Source organism: Manacus vitellinus, unplaced genomic scaffold (genome assembly GCF_001715985.3).
Source record: "Manacus vitellinus isolate BGI_N305 unplaced genomic scaffold, ASM171598v3 scaffold_8_pilon, whole genome shotgun sequence".
NCBI lineage: Eukaryota > Metazoa > Chordata > Aves > Passeriformes > Pipridae > Manacus > Manacus vitellinus.
In genome coordinates, this window is record NW_021940864.1 from 13,159,839 (window position 1) to 13,175,576 (window position 15,738).

The 15,738-nt window shown below is 36.8% G+C and overlaps 1 protein-coding gene across 1 annotated transcript in view; it reads right to left on the bottom strand.

The window, feature by feature from the left end:
- Positions 1 to 15,738, bottom strand: part of THADA (THADA armadillo repeat containing) — a 163,115-nt gene that overhangs the window by 80,932 nt on the left and 66,445 nt on the right. The window contains exon 29 of the mRNA XM_018085265.2: positions 8,566 to 8,734. Coding sequence (XP_017940754.2) covers positions 8,566 to 8,734 — 169 coding nt within the window. The remainder of the gene's footprint in view (positions 1 to 8,565; positions 8,735 to 15,738) is intronic.

Genomic DNA, 15,738 nt, shown 5'->3' on the forward strand with positions numbered 1-15,738 from the left:
AGAGCCTTTGTCTTCAAAACAAAACAAGAAAAAAATATGGCCACTGAAAACCCTGCTGGTAATTCACATTAAGGATTTTTAGGTCAAACTAATGAATAGTATACTTCTCTCTTTCACCCAGCTACATGGACCAGCATCTAAGAATGACCTTTAAAATGTATTTGACTAATTTGTCTCCTGTTGTTGTATTCTCACACCCCAGTCACTAGAGTCTGTGGGGTTTTATTACCTATTCAGTCTTGTAATAAGGAAGGTCCAGTGACTGCTTGCTCGCTCTTCTTCATGCATCATTCTTCTGTGCTTTATTTTCAAATTATTTAAACTGCCTTTAGTCCTCGGAGTAAGTGTCCAAATATTAAACTCATAAAACATGGGAGTGATCATAATCTCAAATACCTAAAACTTGACCTTGCTTTGGAGCAATTTAAAGCTTAAAATCCTCCTCCTTTCAAAAGGAAGGAAAGAGACATCCACGTTCATTAAGCAGGTTCTACTTTCATAACTTTCATGAACAACAACCTATCTTAATACAACTCTGCCAGATAATTAAACTAACATATCGATGTTTTCATCATAAACTGTTTCTTTTCATCGTACAACCATGTACTTAATTTTTATCTTCAACATAGCCACATCCATACATTTTTGGCTTAAGAGTACAGTAACCTAAGACAGTACATGCAGATGTCCCTCCAGCTGCTTGGTCTGTCCTACTCTTTTTCCTTGGCTTATGCTATTAGTCCCTGCTGGAAGCAGCACACTGACCCAGGCAAATCTTTACATGACCCAGTATGGCTATTCTGAGGTTATGTTCTTGTCCTGGTTTTCTTCCTGTTTTAATCAAGTCTCCAACCACCCTTTAAATCACTTCTTCCATCTTTAAATCACTTCTTCCAGCTCTCCACTAAGATTTAAAACATCAGCATGTCCAAAGAGTTGATATAGATAATTTAAATTTCTACCATTGCACCAATCTTGACGCATTCAATGAACTCCACAAAGAAAAAAAAATACAAACAGTATGTAACTTGTTCAAGGTCAGTCTGGATCAGGCTCTGAGCAACCTGGTCTAGTAGAAAGTGTCCCTGCCCATAGCAGAGGGTTGGAGGTAGATGGTTTTTAATGTCCCTTACAACCCAAACCATTCTATGATAAAAGCCCTGTACAGAAAAACCCAACATGCAACCATGCAGGCTTTTTAATCAATTTTTTTTCTTAACGCAAGGATTCTAGGTTCTTTCATTTTCAAGTATTTTAAGAAAGATGGGTCTAATTCCATAGAAGGCTGAGATTCCCTGAAAAGTAACTGCCAATTTCTTGTCCCACTGAAGTCAGCAGGAAGTTTAATCTTTAAAATTAATGTTAAATAATGTAAAGAGTTATGAAGTCCTCTATCTCCTATTAAGTCTAATTTCTGTCACATGCAACTGACTAAGTCGATGTGACTCAGTCTGTTCTTTATATTTGAGAGAGATACAACAGTGCTGCTTGTTTCAAACACAAAACAAAAAAAGGTTCAAAAACTCAAACCAAAATTCCTTGCATAAGACTTTGCATTCACGTGCCAAACAGATTTGCTTGAATTAGTGAACATAAAAAACCAAACTAACAAACCCCTCCAAAAAACCCCAAAAACTAATTCCCCCCACACACACACTTCTTTGAATTAGCCTAATGCTGTAATACCAATTTAGCTAATTGCAACTACAGAATTTTGGGGGAAATTCAGTGTGGAGAAAAAGTGAATATTAAGCATAACAATTTGTGAAGAGCAACTGACTGCTGACTGATGATACTCAAAACATTGAATAAATGAATTTCCATTTTTATCTTCATGAAGTTTTAACCCTGCAGGAAAGCATAACAAATTCGCTGTTTCATCTGTTTCTTGCCAGCTATATTTTGTATGTCTTTAAGAACAGATTCTCGAAGAGAAGGAGATACAGTTTTTCTCTTGCAATGAAAAACACTGGCATATGCTCAGGGAACAATCTCGGGATAAATCAGTAGGAGTGACAAGGTAATAGTAATAAGTGGGAAGACGGCAGTGAGGAGAACATAAGCTACCAGCCAGGCCTCAGATGAGAAGAGGGGGAATAGAGAGAAATCCTCCCAGGAACCAGAACAGACCAAGCAGAATTTCTGTGACTTTGAGTTACAGTAGTGACCAAACCCAGTCCCAACAGGAAGGATCCACTTGCAAGGACATGACAGACCAGCAGAGGGTTTCTTAATTTTATTCTAGGCAGTTGTTCGATTGCTTGTACAAAGTACCACCAAAAATGTAAATGCTTGTCACAAACAAAGCAGCTTCCAGACAGAAATTGTTCCTCAATGATATGTGCAGCTAGGAACTTCTATGAAAAGCTTAAATTTGGACAGTGCAATCCACCTCCTGATGGAGGGAGCAAATAGAGGCACACTTAAGTAAAGTCATGTAGTTCCCTCCATATATAAGAAGCAAATGCTGAGGGAGAAGTCACTGAATCCTTCTTCCTCCTAATCTGTGCCCAAAAGACCCCAAGAGGAATGCAAAAAGCTCTCCAAATAGAAGGGACAGGTAAGAGAAGCAAAATTTTTTGTAATGGTTTGTATCCCAATCTTAAGATAGACACTGTTAGCATGTAGTTATAAATCCACACAAGACCTCTAGAAAGTAGGTTAGCACCTTCAACATCTCAGAACAAGGCAGACAAGTTACATGAAAACACAATGCCTCTTAATAACTTCCATTGACCTAATCCCCTGTGTTCTATAAATACATAACTGTAGGCTTGCCAAAGTGAATGTGAAGAAGATCAAACTGATAACATACAAGATAATGAGTCAATTTATGTGCAGATTCATTCATTTGAAAAACAAATAAACATTACCAGTAATTACATCTGCTCCATGATTAATGGCAGCTGTCCAATGAATTGTTCTCGATATGAACAGTATGTAAGGGTATATTTGCTCTCAGAGCACAGATTTTTCCAGTATACAAATGTGAAAAAGATTTCTTGAAACTAATGAGTGCAGAACTGTGACTGAAAGCTCCACTCACACTGCTGCTATTCTACTGCTCCAAAAACAACTGGATTCTCAATCTATGCACATCACACAGCCTTTGAAATCCAGCATCAATCATGTTAACTGATTCTCACATGATAAAAACAAAAGCTGAAGTTTAACATCTGCCTTCCTTGGCAAACCAATCTGAAAGTTCATGCATTTGGGAGCGTTTTGGTCATCATAAATAATCCACCACCAGATGAATTAAAGGTGCTGCCTCGTTTTCTGGACAAATCATCTTAGAGTCCCTGTAACTCTTCTTCGTTTCAAAGCACTCAAAGGAGGAGGTTACAGAATTAGAGAAATTAAGAGGTTTGTGTGCAGATGCAAGGTTGTGATCTTGTTGGGACCATGGAGACAAAATACAACAGCTGATATGTTTGGTGTAATGCAATGAAGGGATACAAGTTCTTTAGGAAGGACAGGCTGGGAAGATGAGAAGGTGGGAATTGACCTCTCTGTGACAGAAAGTTGGAATGCACAGAGCTTTTCCTGGGGATGGAGGATGAGCCAGCTGGGAGCCTATGGGTAAGGACTAAATAGCAGATCAGTATAGGTGACACTGCAGTGGGGGTCTGCTATAAGCTGCCAAGCTGGGCAGAACAAATAGATGAGGACTCCTACAGACAGCTAGAAACAGCCTTGTGTTTTCAGGGCCTGGTCCTCATAGAGGACTTCAGCCCCTCTAGTATCTGATGTACGACCAACACAGCACAGTGTAAGCAACCCCAGGGCTTCCTAGAGAGTACTGATGACAACCTCCTAACAAAAGCAATCGAGGAAACAATGACAGGTGCTCTGCTGGACCTCATACTCACAGACAAAGAATGATTGACTGAGGATGTGAAGGTAAAAGGCAGTCTTGGCTGCAGTGACCATAGATGATGGAGTTCAGGATGCTGAGAAGAGCAGGGTAAAAATCAAAATGACAATCCTAGACTTCATGAGAGCAGATTTTGGCCACTGACTGGATCTGCTCATTAGAGTCATGTGGGATAAGGCCCTGGAGGGATGGGGTCCAAGAAAGCTCAAGTGCAGTCCATAACAACAAGCCAGAAGTCAGGCAAATACCCCAGGGAGCTCCTGGACAAACTGAAACATAGAGAGGGAGTATACAGAAGGTGGAGGGAGGGACACATAACCTGCGAGGAAAAGAGGGACACAGTCCAAGCATGCAGAGATGCAGTCAGGGAAACCAAAGCCCTGGAGATTAATCTTCATCTCAGTCTATATTAGTAAAACTCATGGTTAGGAATAACACAGGCTCAAGCTTTCTTTCCCTAGTATGCCCAGAAGCCTTCTTGGACTCTGTTCCATGTAAAGTGTAAGTGTACAGAACATAGTTATCAAAATTGTATCTAGAAACTGTTCAAAGTTTCAATCAGTTATTTCCAATCCAAGTAAATTCATGTTTATAATATTTAATTGCTGATTTGCAATAACAATCTTAAAAACTAAATTTACATCAAAATTTCATTGTTTAGACAAGACCATCTACAACAATAAAATCTGTGAACGTTATGCCCACAAATCTATGCAAACAAGAATTAATCAGGTCCACACTGATGGAAATTAAGATTCTGTATAGCTTCATGAAGACACCCTGATCATTCAGAGCATCAAAAAATAGAGGAAGACTGGCAGGAATCTCAAGTGATTATCTGTCCAACTTTCAGGTCCAGGCAAAATCTTATATACATGATGGCAGATTCACTATTTCTAAGTGCTGAACATTAATGCATCCTTAACGTTAGAAAGTAGTTTCCATTATTTGACTGTGTTAGCGAATTAATGGAGAAAAGCATACCTTTCAGGAATCAGCTATCAGTACTTTCCACTTTCCAATACTTAGTATTGCCGTAGAAATCTCTTTAAGACACGGACAATTTTTGCCCTGGCCTTTCCAATTTCCTCTCTGCATGCTCTTGCTTCAGTATGTTTCTTCTTACTTTGCATTCAGTAAAGAATTAATTTGTCCACTCTGATGTGTTATTAGACTTTTTATCCATTCCATATTAGGTTGCTTTCCATTTCTGGAGTTATTGTTTCTTTCTAGAGCTACTAGCTTTCTATAATTCTTTTTTCTACTTAGGGCTCATTTTCATCTGATCTCTCTCTCAGGATTCTGTATTTAAGTGAATCTTGAGCTTTACCCAGTTAAGAGACTAGACATTTCTACAAAAAACACAGACATGACAAGAAAAAACAGACCATGTCCTTACCTGCATGACTTAAAAACACTGTATGTCAAACCCGTATATGGCAATTATTAATCACAAGCACAGATTATTGAATAAAACATTTCTGAATTAACTACGGGTTCATTATGAACTTCTCAATTATTCTGGACAGACAGAACACATAGTGCAAGAATTCCAATACTAAAGAGGCAGAAAGTCAAAAGAACATTTGATCTCTCATAAGTAAACCTCACAATCTTCCCAAATACTTTAAGTTCCTTGGCAACTGCCAAAAGTCAAAAAGATACACAAACATAAAAGCATCCCTAGTCATAAATTCTGATATACTTAGGGAAGTCTCTGCATAAAGCTCTGGATGAGCTCTTTCTTTCAGCTGATCAGCTAAAAAACCTAGATCTTAAAACAAAACAAGCCAGAAATGTTTCAACATTCTAGAAGGTTAGTACAAGACTTCTGCATTTTCTTGTGGATTAAAAACTTGATTCCCTTCCCCCCTGCCATTTTGGATTACAGAGCAAAGTAGACACTGCAGTCATAAAGGAAACACTAAACATAGAAAAGATTTTCTTTGTCTTATTCAAATCAGTGCATTTACTTAGGATGCAGAACTGCTTCTTGAAGAATATCATCAGTTCCCAAAGAGTTACAGAACAGTAGCATTCCTCCTAGATAATTCTAGAAAAGAATTATTCTATAAAACCTGTAAAGCATAGGATGATTTTATCCTCATGCACATTCATATTCATATTTAAACTGAGCCACAGTAATCACGCTGGGGACAAAAAGCCATGTTTTCACATAATGCAGAGGTCTGAAGTTAAACGCAACACATTTGCATTCAGTGTAAAAAATAAAAAAAATCACTCTAGTCATCTCAGCATTTTGAAAAGCAGGCCATGTTTGGACAGGCACTCCATGCTGGACTCTTTTTGAATGATCTCTCTGTAAATTAACACTTGTCTTGCAACAGATGCATAAAATGATTGCATAACTCTGAAGCATAACTGAAATATACCTTCAAGATTCATTGCATTTGGCACTGCCACATAAGGTTTAATTCTGAATAATTCTTGTTAAAGAACTGACAGCATATGAACACCAAAACAAAAAACTCGAGCAATGAACTTAGTAGCTTGTAATGTGACTGAAGAAATGAAATTACTGAATTCCATTTTCGTAAGATATTGGCTTTGTATTGCTGGAAAAATCTGAATTTTACTGAGTTTTGTATAGACTTGCTCTTTTTAGTAGGGATTTTTGTTTTGGTTTTATATCAAGAAGGATGATAAATTCTCTATTGTGTCATGGAAATGCAGTGCAAACAGTTTTGAACATTGCCAGATCACTGTCTCTTCAAGTAGGTCTTCCCAGAAACAGTGTTTTAACAAATAGTCCCATAACATTATTTTCTACACTTTAATGAGCCTTAGCAGCAGTTCTGCAAGTCCCAACTTAACATGGATAAAAAGGAAACTGAAACCATGCTTGCAGCAACCCCTGAAAGTCACAGTACTTTTGGTACTATTTACAGGAGGTGCATGCTAACTACATGTTTATCTACCTGGCATTAGTGTTTTAGAGGTATAACAAAGATCACCGCCTTGCCTCCGTTTTTTGCACATCTTTATCACCCTACAGTATTTCTTCTGAACATTTTATGTTAAACTAGCCACAGGTAGTTCAGCATTTCAGTCATACACTAAATTAAATTAAGCATTAAATAAAGATTTTGAACTTCCTTGATTCAGAAGCTGTAAAGTCAAAGCCCAAGACAAATGTGAGAAACCAAACAGGTGAACTGTTACGGTACAACTGACATTTTTGGAAGAATATCATACTCTGACAGCACTGGTCTCTCCTGGTGCTGTACCAATTGCAGTAAGTAGTTTCTAGTAGCTGCTCAAAACTCATGAAAAATCAGGTTCCAGCCCTGAGAATATCTCCTACCTCACAGGTATGGAAAACTCCCTACACCTACACATCACATCATTTTAGCAATACTGGATATTAAAAACTAGATCATCCTTTGGGCTCTTTGATATCCAGCCCATCATTATTATCATTTTGATTTTATTTTTTTTCCCCCAGGTCACTAAAAAGGAGGCAAGAGCTCTATACACTATAGCCAGTCCATGCTCCATGATGGGGCTTATAATCATTCTGGACTAAGAATGCATTTAATTCTCACTGTTGGAATAACCCTCTCTTCCTAACTCCTGAGCTGTGACACAGCAGGGCTGCACGGGTAATTTGATGATGGCACTCTCCCCCGCCCCACGCAGATGCAGCAGCTCACAGGTCTAAGCACTTGCATGTATCAGGTGCATGGACTGCTTTTCAGAGCAGGAGATCATCCCACACCCTGCAACAACCTCCACTGTAACCAATCCAAATCCAAATTCAATTGCCTGAAACCATTTACAGGTAAAGTTGACATTAACAGCTCTAGCGCGACTTCACTCATTTCCCCATCCCCAGCTTCCTGAAAGGTTTTAAAAGGAAATAATATGCTGGAAAAGATATCATTAAAACCCAAATCAAAACAACCACACACACCCCACCACACAGCTTACAGTGGGAACACATACCTAGAAAGCTTGCCAACTAAGGCAGATCAACAGAGCTGACCGTGTACAATGTGGCTTTGTTGGAGGGTTGCTCATGAAAAACAGGCAATAAAAATGAGTAACTTATTACCACAATAGCTCAAAAATCAAACACAGTGAACTGACTGCTATAAACCAAGAGAATGATATAAGGGGAATGAAGAAATTTCTGATAAGTGAGCTATTCTCCAAAATGTTTCCAGAAGACAGGGTAAAGCTTAACACAACTTATGCAGCAAACTGACAGGAAGCTGTTGGTACAAATGAAGTAATAAATAAATACATGGGGTAAGGAGCAAGTCTCAAAATATACACAATGGTGTTGGTGCTTGGAGTTCAGTTTTGCCCAATCATTTTGGGCAAGTCACGCAGACATCTCTGTAAATATATTCAGATAAAGATATTTGTTCCTAAGCACTTTAATCTCTAAAGATGAAACATTATACGAAATGTTACTATTTACAGCTTACTGCCTTCTAATGACAGCAGAAATGTGCATTCCACATTTATCATCTGACAGAATCAAATCAGAATCAGTCTTCATATATGTTTTGACAATGTGTGAACATTAAGCACAATTCATTGTGTTATTTGGCTGTCAAGTATGATCAAAAAAAATTCAACAAAACCCCTACAGTAAAAAACCAAAAAACAAACTCCAACGAAAAAAAAACAAAAACAAAAAACAGCCCTCAAAAACTTACTTGCAGTAGTGTTCCATGAATACTGTTCTGTCGTATGCAATGACTGGTAGAGTTTGGGAGCCCCTCCAGCAAGGACAGCACTGTACGTGGGACTTCATTTACCATAATGAATGGAACAAGGGCCTGACCCGACATCTCACGGCAACGGTACACAGGAGAGTGCCCACATCTAGAATAAAGAGAAATACCTAATTTTTGTCATCCAGCTGCAATCCACTGTGGTGGCTAAAACAAAACAAAGGGTAATGCAATGAAAACTGAAACATATTTCTCACATATCCAATACATGGGCTTTTTTCTCAGTAGTGAAAGAGTATTTTCCTGGAAACATAAGTCATACTAAAACTATGCTGGAGGCTTTTTGTCCTTCACAAGTTCCAGTGTTTACATAAAGGAAAAAAATTACAAGAAGGAAAAGATGCAATTATGCCATGAAGCAGGTAAGTATATTGTCCCATACCATCTTTTTTAATGCTTATGTTACTTATTATTCATATTCAAATGTATTCAACTTAACACAGTTAAGCTCCATGTTGATAATCAGATGTTTTCATAAGAACACAACATGGTGTCTATTGAATCTTGGGCCAAATCTCCCACTTGTTTTTAGAACACATTTAAAGGCAGGAAGTAACAGACATTTCCATTATTTATAATTAGTATCTAAAAGATAAATACTTTTTTATTTAAAACTAACTGCTAAGATTCAAGACTGCATATAAAGCACAGGCCAAAAAGAATCTTTTATCTTTTAGTGTTATTAAGGATAGGAACAGGTTGTAGATTTATGAATACATACAGAATGAGCTATTCAGCTACATTAACACATTAATCAGCTGTACACTACTTCAGTAGCATGTATACTGAATTGAAGTGAATAAGAGTCCTTAATCAGCTAAATAGGTTAGACTAAGTCTTTCAAAGCCAGTAATTCTTGCATGTGTCAGTTGTGGTAACACAGGTACAATTCAGTCACCCAGAAAACTAAGAAAGTTACTACAGGATTTAGACCAAAGGCCAAACGTCTCAAAAATGCAGTATCTGGCTGAAGTTATGCTCTGATACTCCCCAGTTGATTGTGATGACTCAAGAGAGATGGCCTTCCCTACTCCAATCCTCTCATCGTTTTCCTGAATTGCTTCTTATGTATTTTCGACTAACAAAATCACATGTAGTTGAGATTATCCCCTGCCAAAATGATTTTGATCTCTCCAAAAAAAAACCCCTGCAGGTTGTGCCTACATATTTAAAAATTAAATGAAATTTAAAACTATTCTAATTTTTCAAATATCTCTAGCAAATTTAAATCAATACTCAAAGTGGTAGTTTACTTTAGTTCACATCAAAGAAATACAGAAAACAGTTTCCATCTTGAACCAGCAACCAAATTAATAGAGTTCCAAATACTAAGAAACTAAATAGTCTTAATTGAAATAGTAATGTTATGCCTGAAAAACATAGATCTCATTTAAAGGAACTAGAGAGCTATGCTACCCCGAACAATAGGTTTTTGTGGGAATTTTTAATTCTTTCAGTATGGCAGCATGTTCTATCATGATTTTTACAAAGACCATCTTTGCATTTCGTTTTTCAAAGACTGGCTATCCTTCACAACAGAATGCTAAATCAGAGCAGTCACAACTGGAAGCTCTTCCATATGGAAAAGCTTCAATTCTGCATTGACAAGGCGCAAGATGAAATTCAGCTCAGCTCTTCCAAAAAAACCTTCCATTTTTTTTTTAAACAAAAACATTTTCATTCTACTGTAAAGTAAACTTAAACCAGTGAAGTGATTTGTCTGCAACCATTCCTTTACTTCTGCTAAACCATGTTTTCTTCACCAAGAGATTGGCACACGTAGACGTTCTTTCCAAACACAAGCAACACTGACTAACAAATGTCTAGTTTTTAATTAGCCATAACTGTATACTTAAGAACGTTCTTTGTTTATGACCTTTTAAAAATCCCAAGGAACCTGACATGTCTTCATAGGAGGAGTGGAAAACAGGTAGAATGCCAGGGTTTCCTGTAACTTGTGCAAGGGTACTTTCCAACACTCCTTGCTTCAGACTGGGTTTTCTCCTCAAGCACGATGCAATGAATTAGAATGAAATTCTGTGGGGGTTTTCCTATTAACAAAAATTGTTATATATATAAAAATTATATATATATGTATTATATATATAAAAATATAGTATTAATAAGTATGTTTAAATAACCTCACTTTAACTTTGTCGTATTGTAAAAACTGACATCGAAGACTTATAACACATGCATATACATACATGGAGACACAGTATTTTATGTGCCAAATTTTGTTCCACACTATCATTTTATCAAATTTATTATGGAAATAGAAGTGACTGCTCTATATTTAGAAAGAAGAAAATACTTTCATATTATTGGCAAAATTTTCTCAGCTGCCTGAAGTCCTCCTGCTGAGCAACCACACTGGTGCCCTGTCATGGAGAACTCTCCCAGGACGCAGTTGGCCCAGTTCTGCAACTTTCTATGCCTGAGGAAAATGCAATCCCACAGCTACTACTTGCCCAAAGGGCAACCAACCACCAAGCAGCCACTGTTCTATGCACCTGCTGTACATTAATGCAAACTTCTCACACTACGGACTGCCACGCAGGGTGCAGTGCAGTCACACCAACTGACATCCTGGTGGAAACCCTGAGAAGAGCACTCCTATGAAGTCACTACTAAGGAACAAAAGCATCACAAAATTTTAAGAACAATTAAGTATTTGCTATATAGGAACACGTAGGGGAGCACATGGAAGGTATTTTACCTTGGCAAATAGCTTCCCAAATCTGAGAGGGGTTAACATTCCTACCATTTCTTCTCATTTATTTAAAATAATTTTTTTTTAGTCTCCTAATACTCAAAGAAAATTGGTTGTCCCCCACGTCCTGCAAGAAACAGTGCTTATAATATTTCAAAAACACTTCTCATTTCACGTACACTTGTAAGATGTCATGCCAAGTCACCATCAGAGACCTATTCCTGAACTTCTGCATACCCTGAAGGCACTTAGGTATACATCTCTCATGTTTTGAAAGCCCTTGACTTCATTCCTGAATCATGCAACAAGTTTGCCAGAAGAATGTCAAAACATACACTAGTTTTTCCATTCTCTAACAGCACCCTAGAACAGGCAGTTTTGATTTTTACTGGATCCCACTTAGATATAACCTCTTACCTGTAACTAAAACTAAACAGGATCAATCCTCAAAAAGGGATAGAAAGAGTGAATGCAAATGAAACAACTGAGCAACAGAAAATAACAATCTAACCCAATTTTTGTTTATAGCTGTACCAAGCTTCAAGATCAACTATACACTCTTAACACTAAGTCTGCAACCTGTATTCTTAAATACTTATTTTATCTAGGATTTAGCAACCTCACAAAGTTGTATCAAGAAATACTATTACACAATTATGGCAATCACAGTAACTCAGTTTATACCTGCAGCAAAAAGCAGCAGCTTAAGGAAAGAAGTATTTTGAGACTATTAAACTATTCAGGTTACTCTTCCTGCCATCCCTGAGTTTAATTTCATTTATGTGATGGCAGTTCATTGTCCTTCACAAGTCAGGACATTGGCAAAACAGAACAGGACCTCCAACCTCGGCCACTTCACCATCCAGACTCTGAGCTTCACCTGCCAACAACATGACTACAATCTGTCACAGGCTCATCCCCTCTGCGGGAAGTATGAGCAATGGAGTCTTGCACCCATTGGGAAAGCACTGCTTTGTGTGCAAACCTGCATTTAAAACTGTTCCATTTCCTTTGATTTGAAAAGTACCTAAGGGAGATGGGGAAGTGTTTTCATTATGCAACACTACCTTTACAGGCAGGTCATGTATAAGTAGATTTATACATACTACATTATGTAAAATGTTGTCATATGTAAAAACATACATTATGCCAACCAAACTTTATTACATTTCAAGGTAGCAACAAGCATGAAACCTGCAAAATCCTCATGTGATATACTCCTATTAAATCCTGAGGGCTATTAATAATTGTTGCAGTAGTTCACCTTGAACTCAGTACTGTTTATCTAGGTGCATGTGGTATTGGACGTAAACATGTTTACTTGAAACGGTCCATGATCACGAACAAAAAGTCAATAAATCTGAGAAGGTTTCACTTCATGTAACTGTAGATTCAATGCATTTCCACTGCTCCGTTCCAGTTTCAATATTTAGATCCTGAACAACCCTCCTAACCCACATAATTTATGACCAACTCATAAGGCACAAAGATTCCATACTCCTCTGCACACATCAAAGTATCTAATTTATTACTCTGGCTACAAACAACAGAACATTAGCTGTAAATGAAAATATCTTAAGCTTCTTTTTGAAAAAGAAAAGGAAAAAAAATCAACAAACCTGCAGGTGTTCCCTATGTGCTTATTTTCCTCCCTTTCTTATTACTTACCCTCAACAGACTTTATTAAGTGTGTTGACTTAATAAATTAACCCAAATTTACAAAGCAAATAAGGATTACCTTTTATATGAAGTTCACAGAAACAAATGAGTAGAATTAATTTGAAGAATCACATCTGTAGCTGAAAATATGTACATTTTATTATATAATACCTTTAGTTGTTAAAAGTACTAATAAGGAGAGGAATAGCTATTTCCAGGTTTTACTGGATGTTGTCACAGTGATCTATGCATTACTAATTATGTCACTGCTTATCAACGATACAGTGAACATTCTGAAGAAGGGATCTCCGAGCTTGTACATCAAACCAAGTATCCCACCACCATCACAAACAGTTTGATAGAAGAGGGCAGCATGAGGCAGGAAAGGGACACTTGCAATTCAAACAAACCAACTCTGCCTGCAGGTTAAAGCATTTTAACAGCCTCTATTTTTAAAAGATAACACCAATTAAAAAAATATGAATAAATAAAATTCAAACAGATGGCACTCTTTAAATCCTGGTTATGCCAGAAGGTCTTAACAAATGCACTGTAAGAAAAAAATTGCAGTAAGGCTTCTACCTGATTCTATATAGGCACAGTAAGTAGTATGAGAAAGAGATTTTCTCTTTCCCTCCACCACGCAGCTATACAGTTCAAGTTATGTTATCAGTTCCAAAGCAAGAACTAAAAACATGAAATTACATTAGAGGAAAACATGGATGGTGGTCTCAGGTCACAGCAAAAAGTATTTAGCAACAGATTCAGTTCCCATTACAAAGGGTTTGGTTAATAAGATTCAAGGGCATTGTATGCATGCATCACGATTATAGACTAGTTTATTTTTTTTCCCTTCAAATTATCTCCTAAAGGAATACATTTAGCAACTTTCAAATGCAGTGTAATGGATTTCCAAGAGAAGTGAGGTCCAAAAATAGCATTAAAAAAATACTCAAGCTTCCACACAACACAACTTGGACTTCCACATTGGGCACAAATCAGCAGGACAGTGTCTATTCATTACTGTGAGAGTGAGGTTTCCTGGAATATGAACAATAATTGCTATGCATGTACATAAAGTTTCTTTTGTTCATTGATTGACTTGCTTGGTTTCTGTTTTTCTTTTAAGGAAACACAATTATTTTTTTATTTAGATATCTGTGTTCCTTAGCAATTAAAGTACCCACAGCATTTAACTTAAAAAAATTTATTTCTCCATGGAAATCTGTATTTAATTGGCCTGAAGACATTTTTTTCATTCTTTAATCTGAGATTCAGAATTAAAAAAAACAAACAGAATAATCTGAGTTTTGATATAGCTTCTCAATATTTACCTGATGAGTAAAAAAGCATTACAGAATTATCAGTTTACTGGAGGTTTTAGATCTACAATCAACACATGAATGTAGCTCAGAAAATGTTTGAACAAAACTGTGGACAGAAACAAATGAAATTTAATTTCAGGTTATTTATGCAGTTCTAAATTTCTAAATTCTTATCTATTTCCTTTAAAGTGAAGTTAATGATTGCCCAAACTTCTGGTCTCTTTATACACTGTGTTAAGTATTTTATTCTTCCAACTTGGGCAATTAAGATAAAACCTTGTATTTTTGTAAAGGCACTGTTTTCCACACAAACACTTAATGAATCAGAGTAGCCATAAATACTGCAGAAAGTGTGTAGGCAAAGTACACAGGCTTTTATTTGTGAAAGCTGTCCACAAGCTATGCCAGGAGTTGTTTCTCCATGTGTTTCCAAGGGTTTTCTAGGAAGAAATTATAGACATTTCTTGTCACCAAGGTCTACATTATTGTAAAAAAGTGGCCAACTGTTACCAGGCTGAATCAACATCAGAAACCTGAAGTCTGATTTAGCAAGCCAAAATACCTAAAACCTCCAACATCTGAGCCTATGAAAACTCTTACTAATACTGTGTGTAAACTTCAGACCAACAGGAAGATGTTCTCTTCAAACAGAGATTTACTATAGAACCTATTGACACAATTTAAATGCCATCTCTTTTCTTGCATTTCCATCAAGAAATCTCAAATAATATCTAAGGGTAGCTAATCCCTAGGTTTATTGAGCTATTTGCTGAAGTTACATGAGGTTAGAGCCTCCATCTTGGTACACAGCATTCTAGAAAAATCAGCTGCTCTTAACTTGAGATCATGTAAAAGAAAAAAATTTCATTCACAACTATATTTCTACTTTGTTAATTTGAGAATAGTTATTGTGATGTTTCACAACTGCAGAATGACAAAGAAAAACACACCACTTACTACCCAAACAGTTGGAAAAAAATCAAAACAAAGACTATATTCTGTCTTAGCAACTGTATCATTATTTTGAACTCTATGAAAGGAAGTTGAATGCATAAATCACGTCTCAGCGCCTTGTGATGATTTTGAAAGCTTCAGATGATTGTAAACAAGACTGCAATATGAGCAATTTTAAAAACATATAAGACCCATGAAAACATCCAAAGGATCTGGGTTCTCAAAAACACTTCCCTTTCAGTCATATCACCAAAAGTAACTAGCCCATTCCTAAAAAGCTTTCCCAATACTGACTCAAACTAAGACTGTTCTTTTTAAAAATTATTGGCTTTTTAAAATATCATTATACTTGGTTTCCCTTATCATCCTCTGGACAGTTAATGTATTATTTCTTTCCATTTTCATGATCCTTTCTGCAAATACTTTTGCAGAATAAGCTAAATG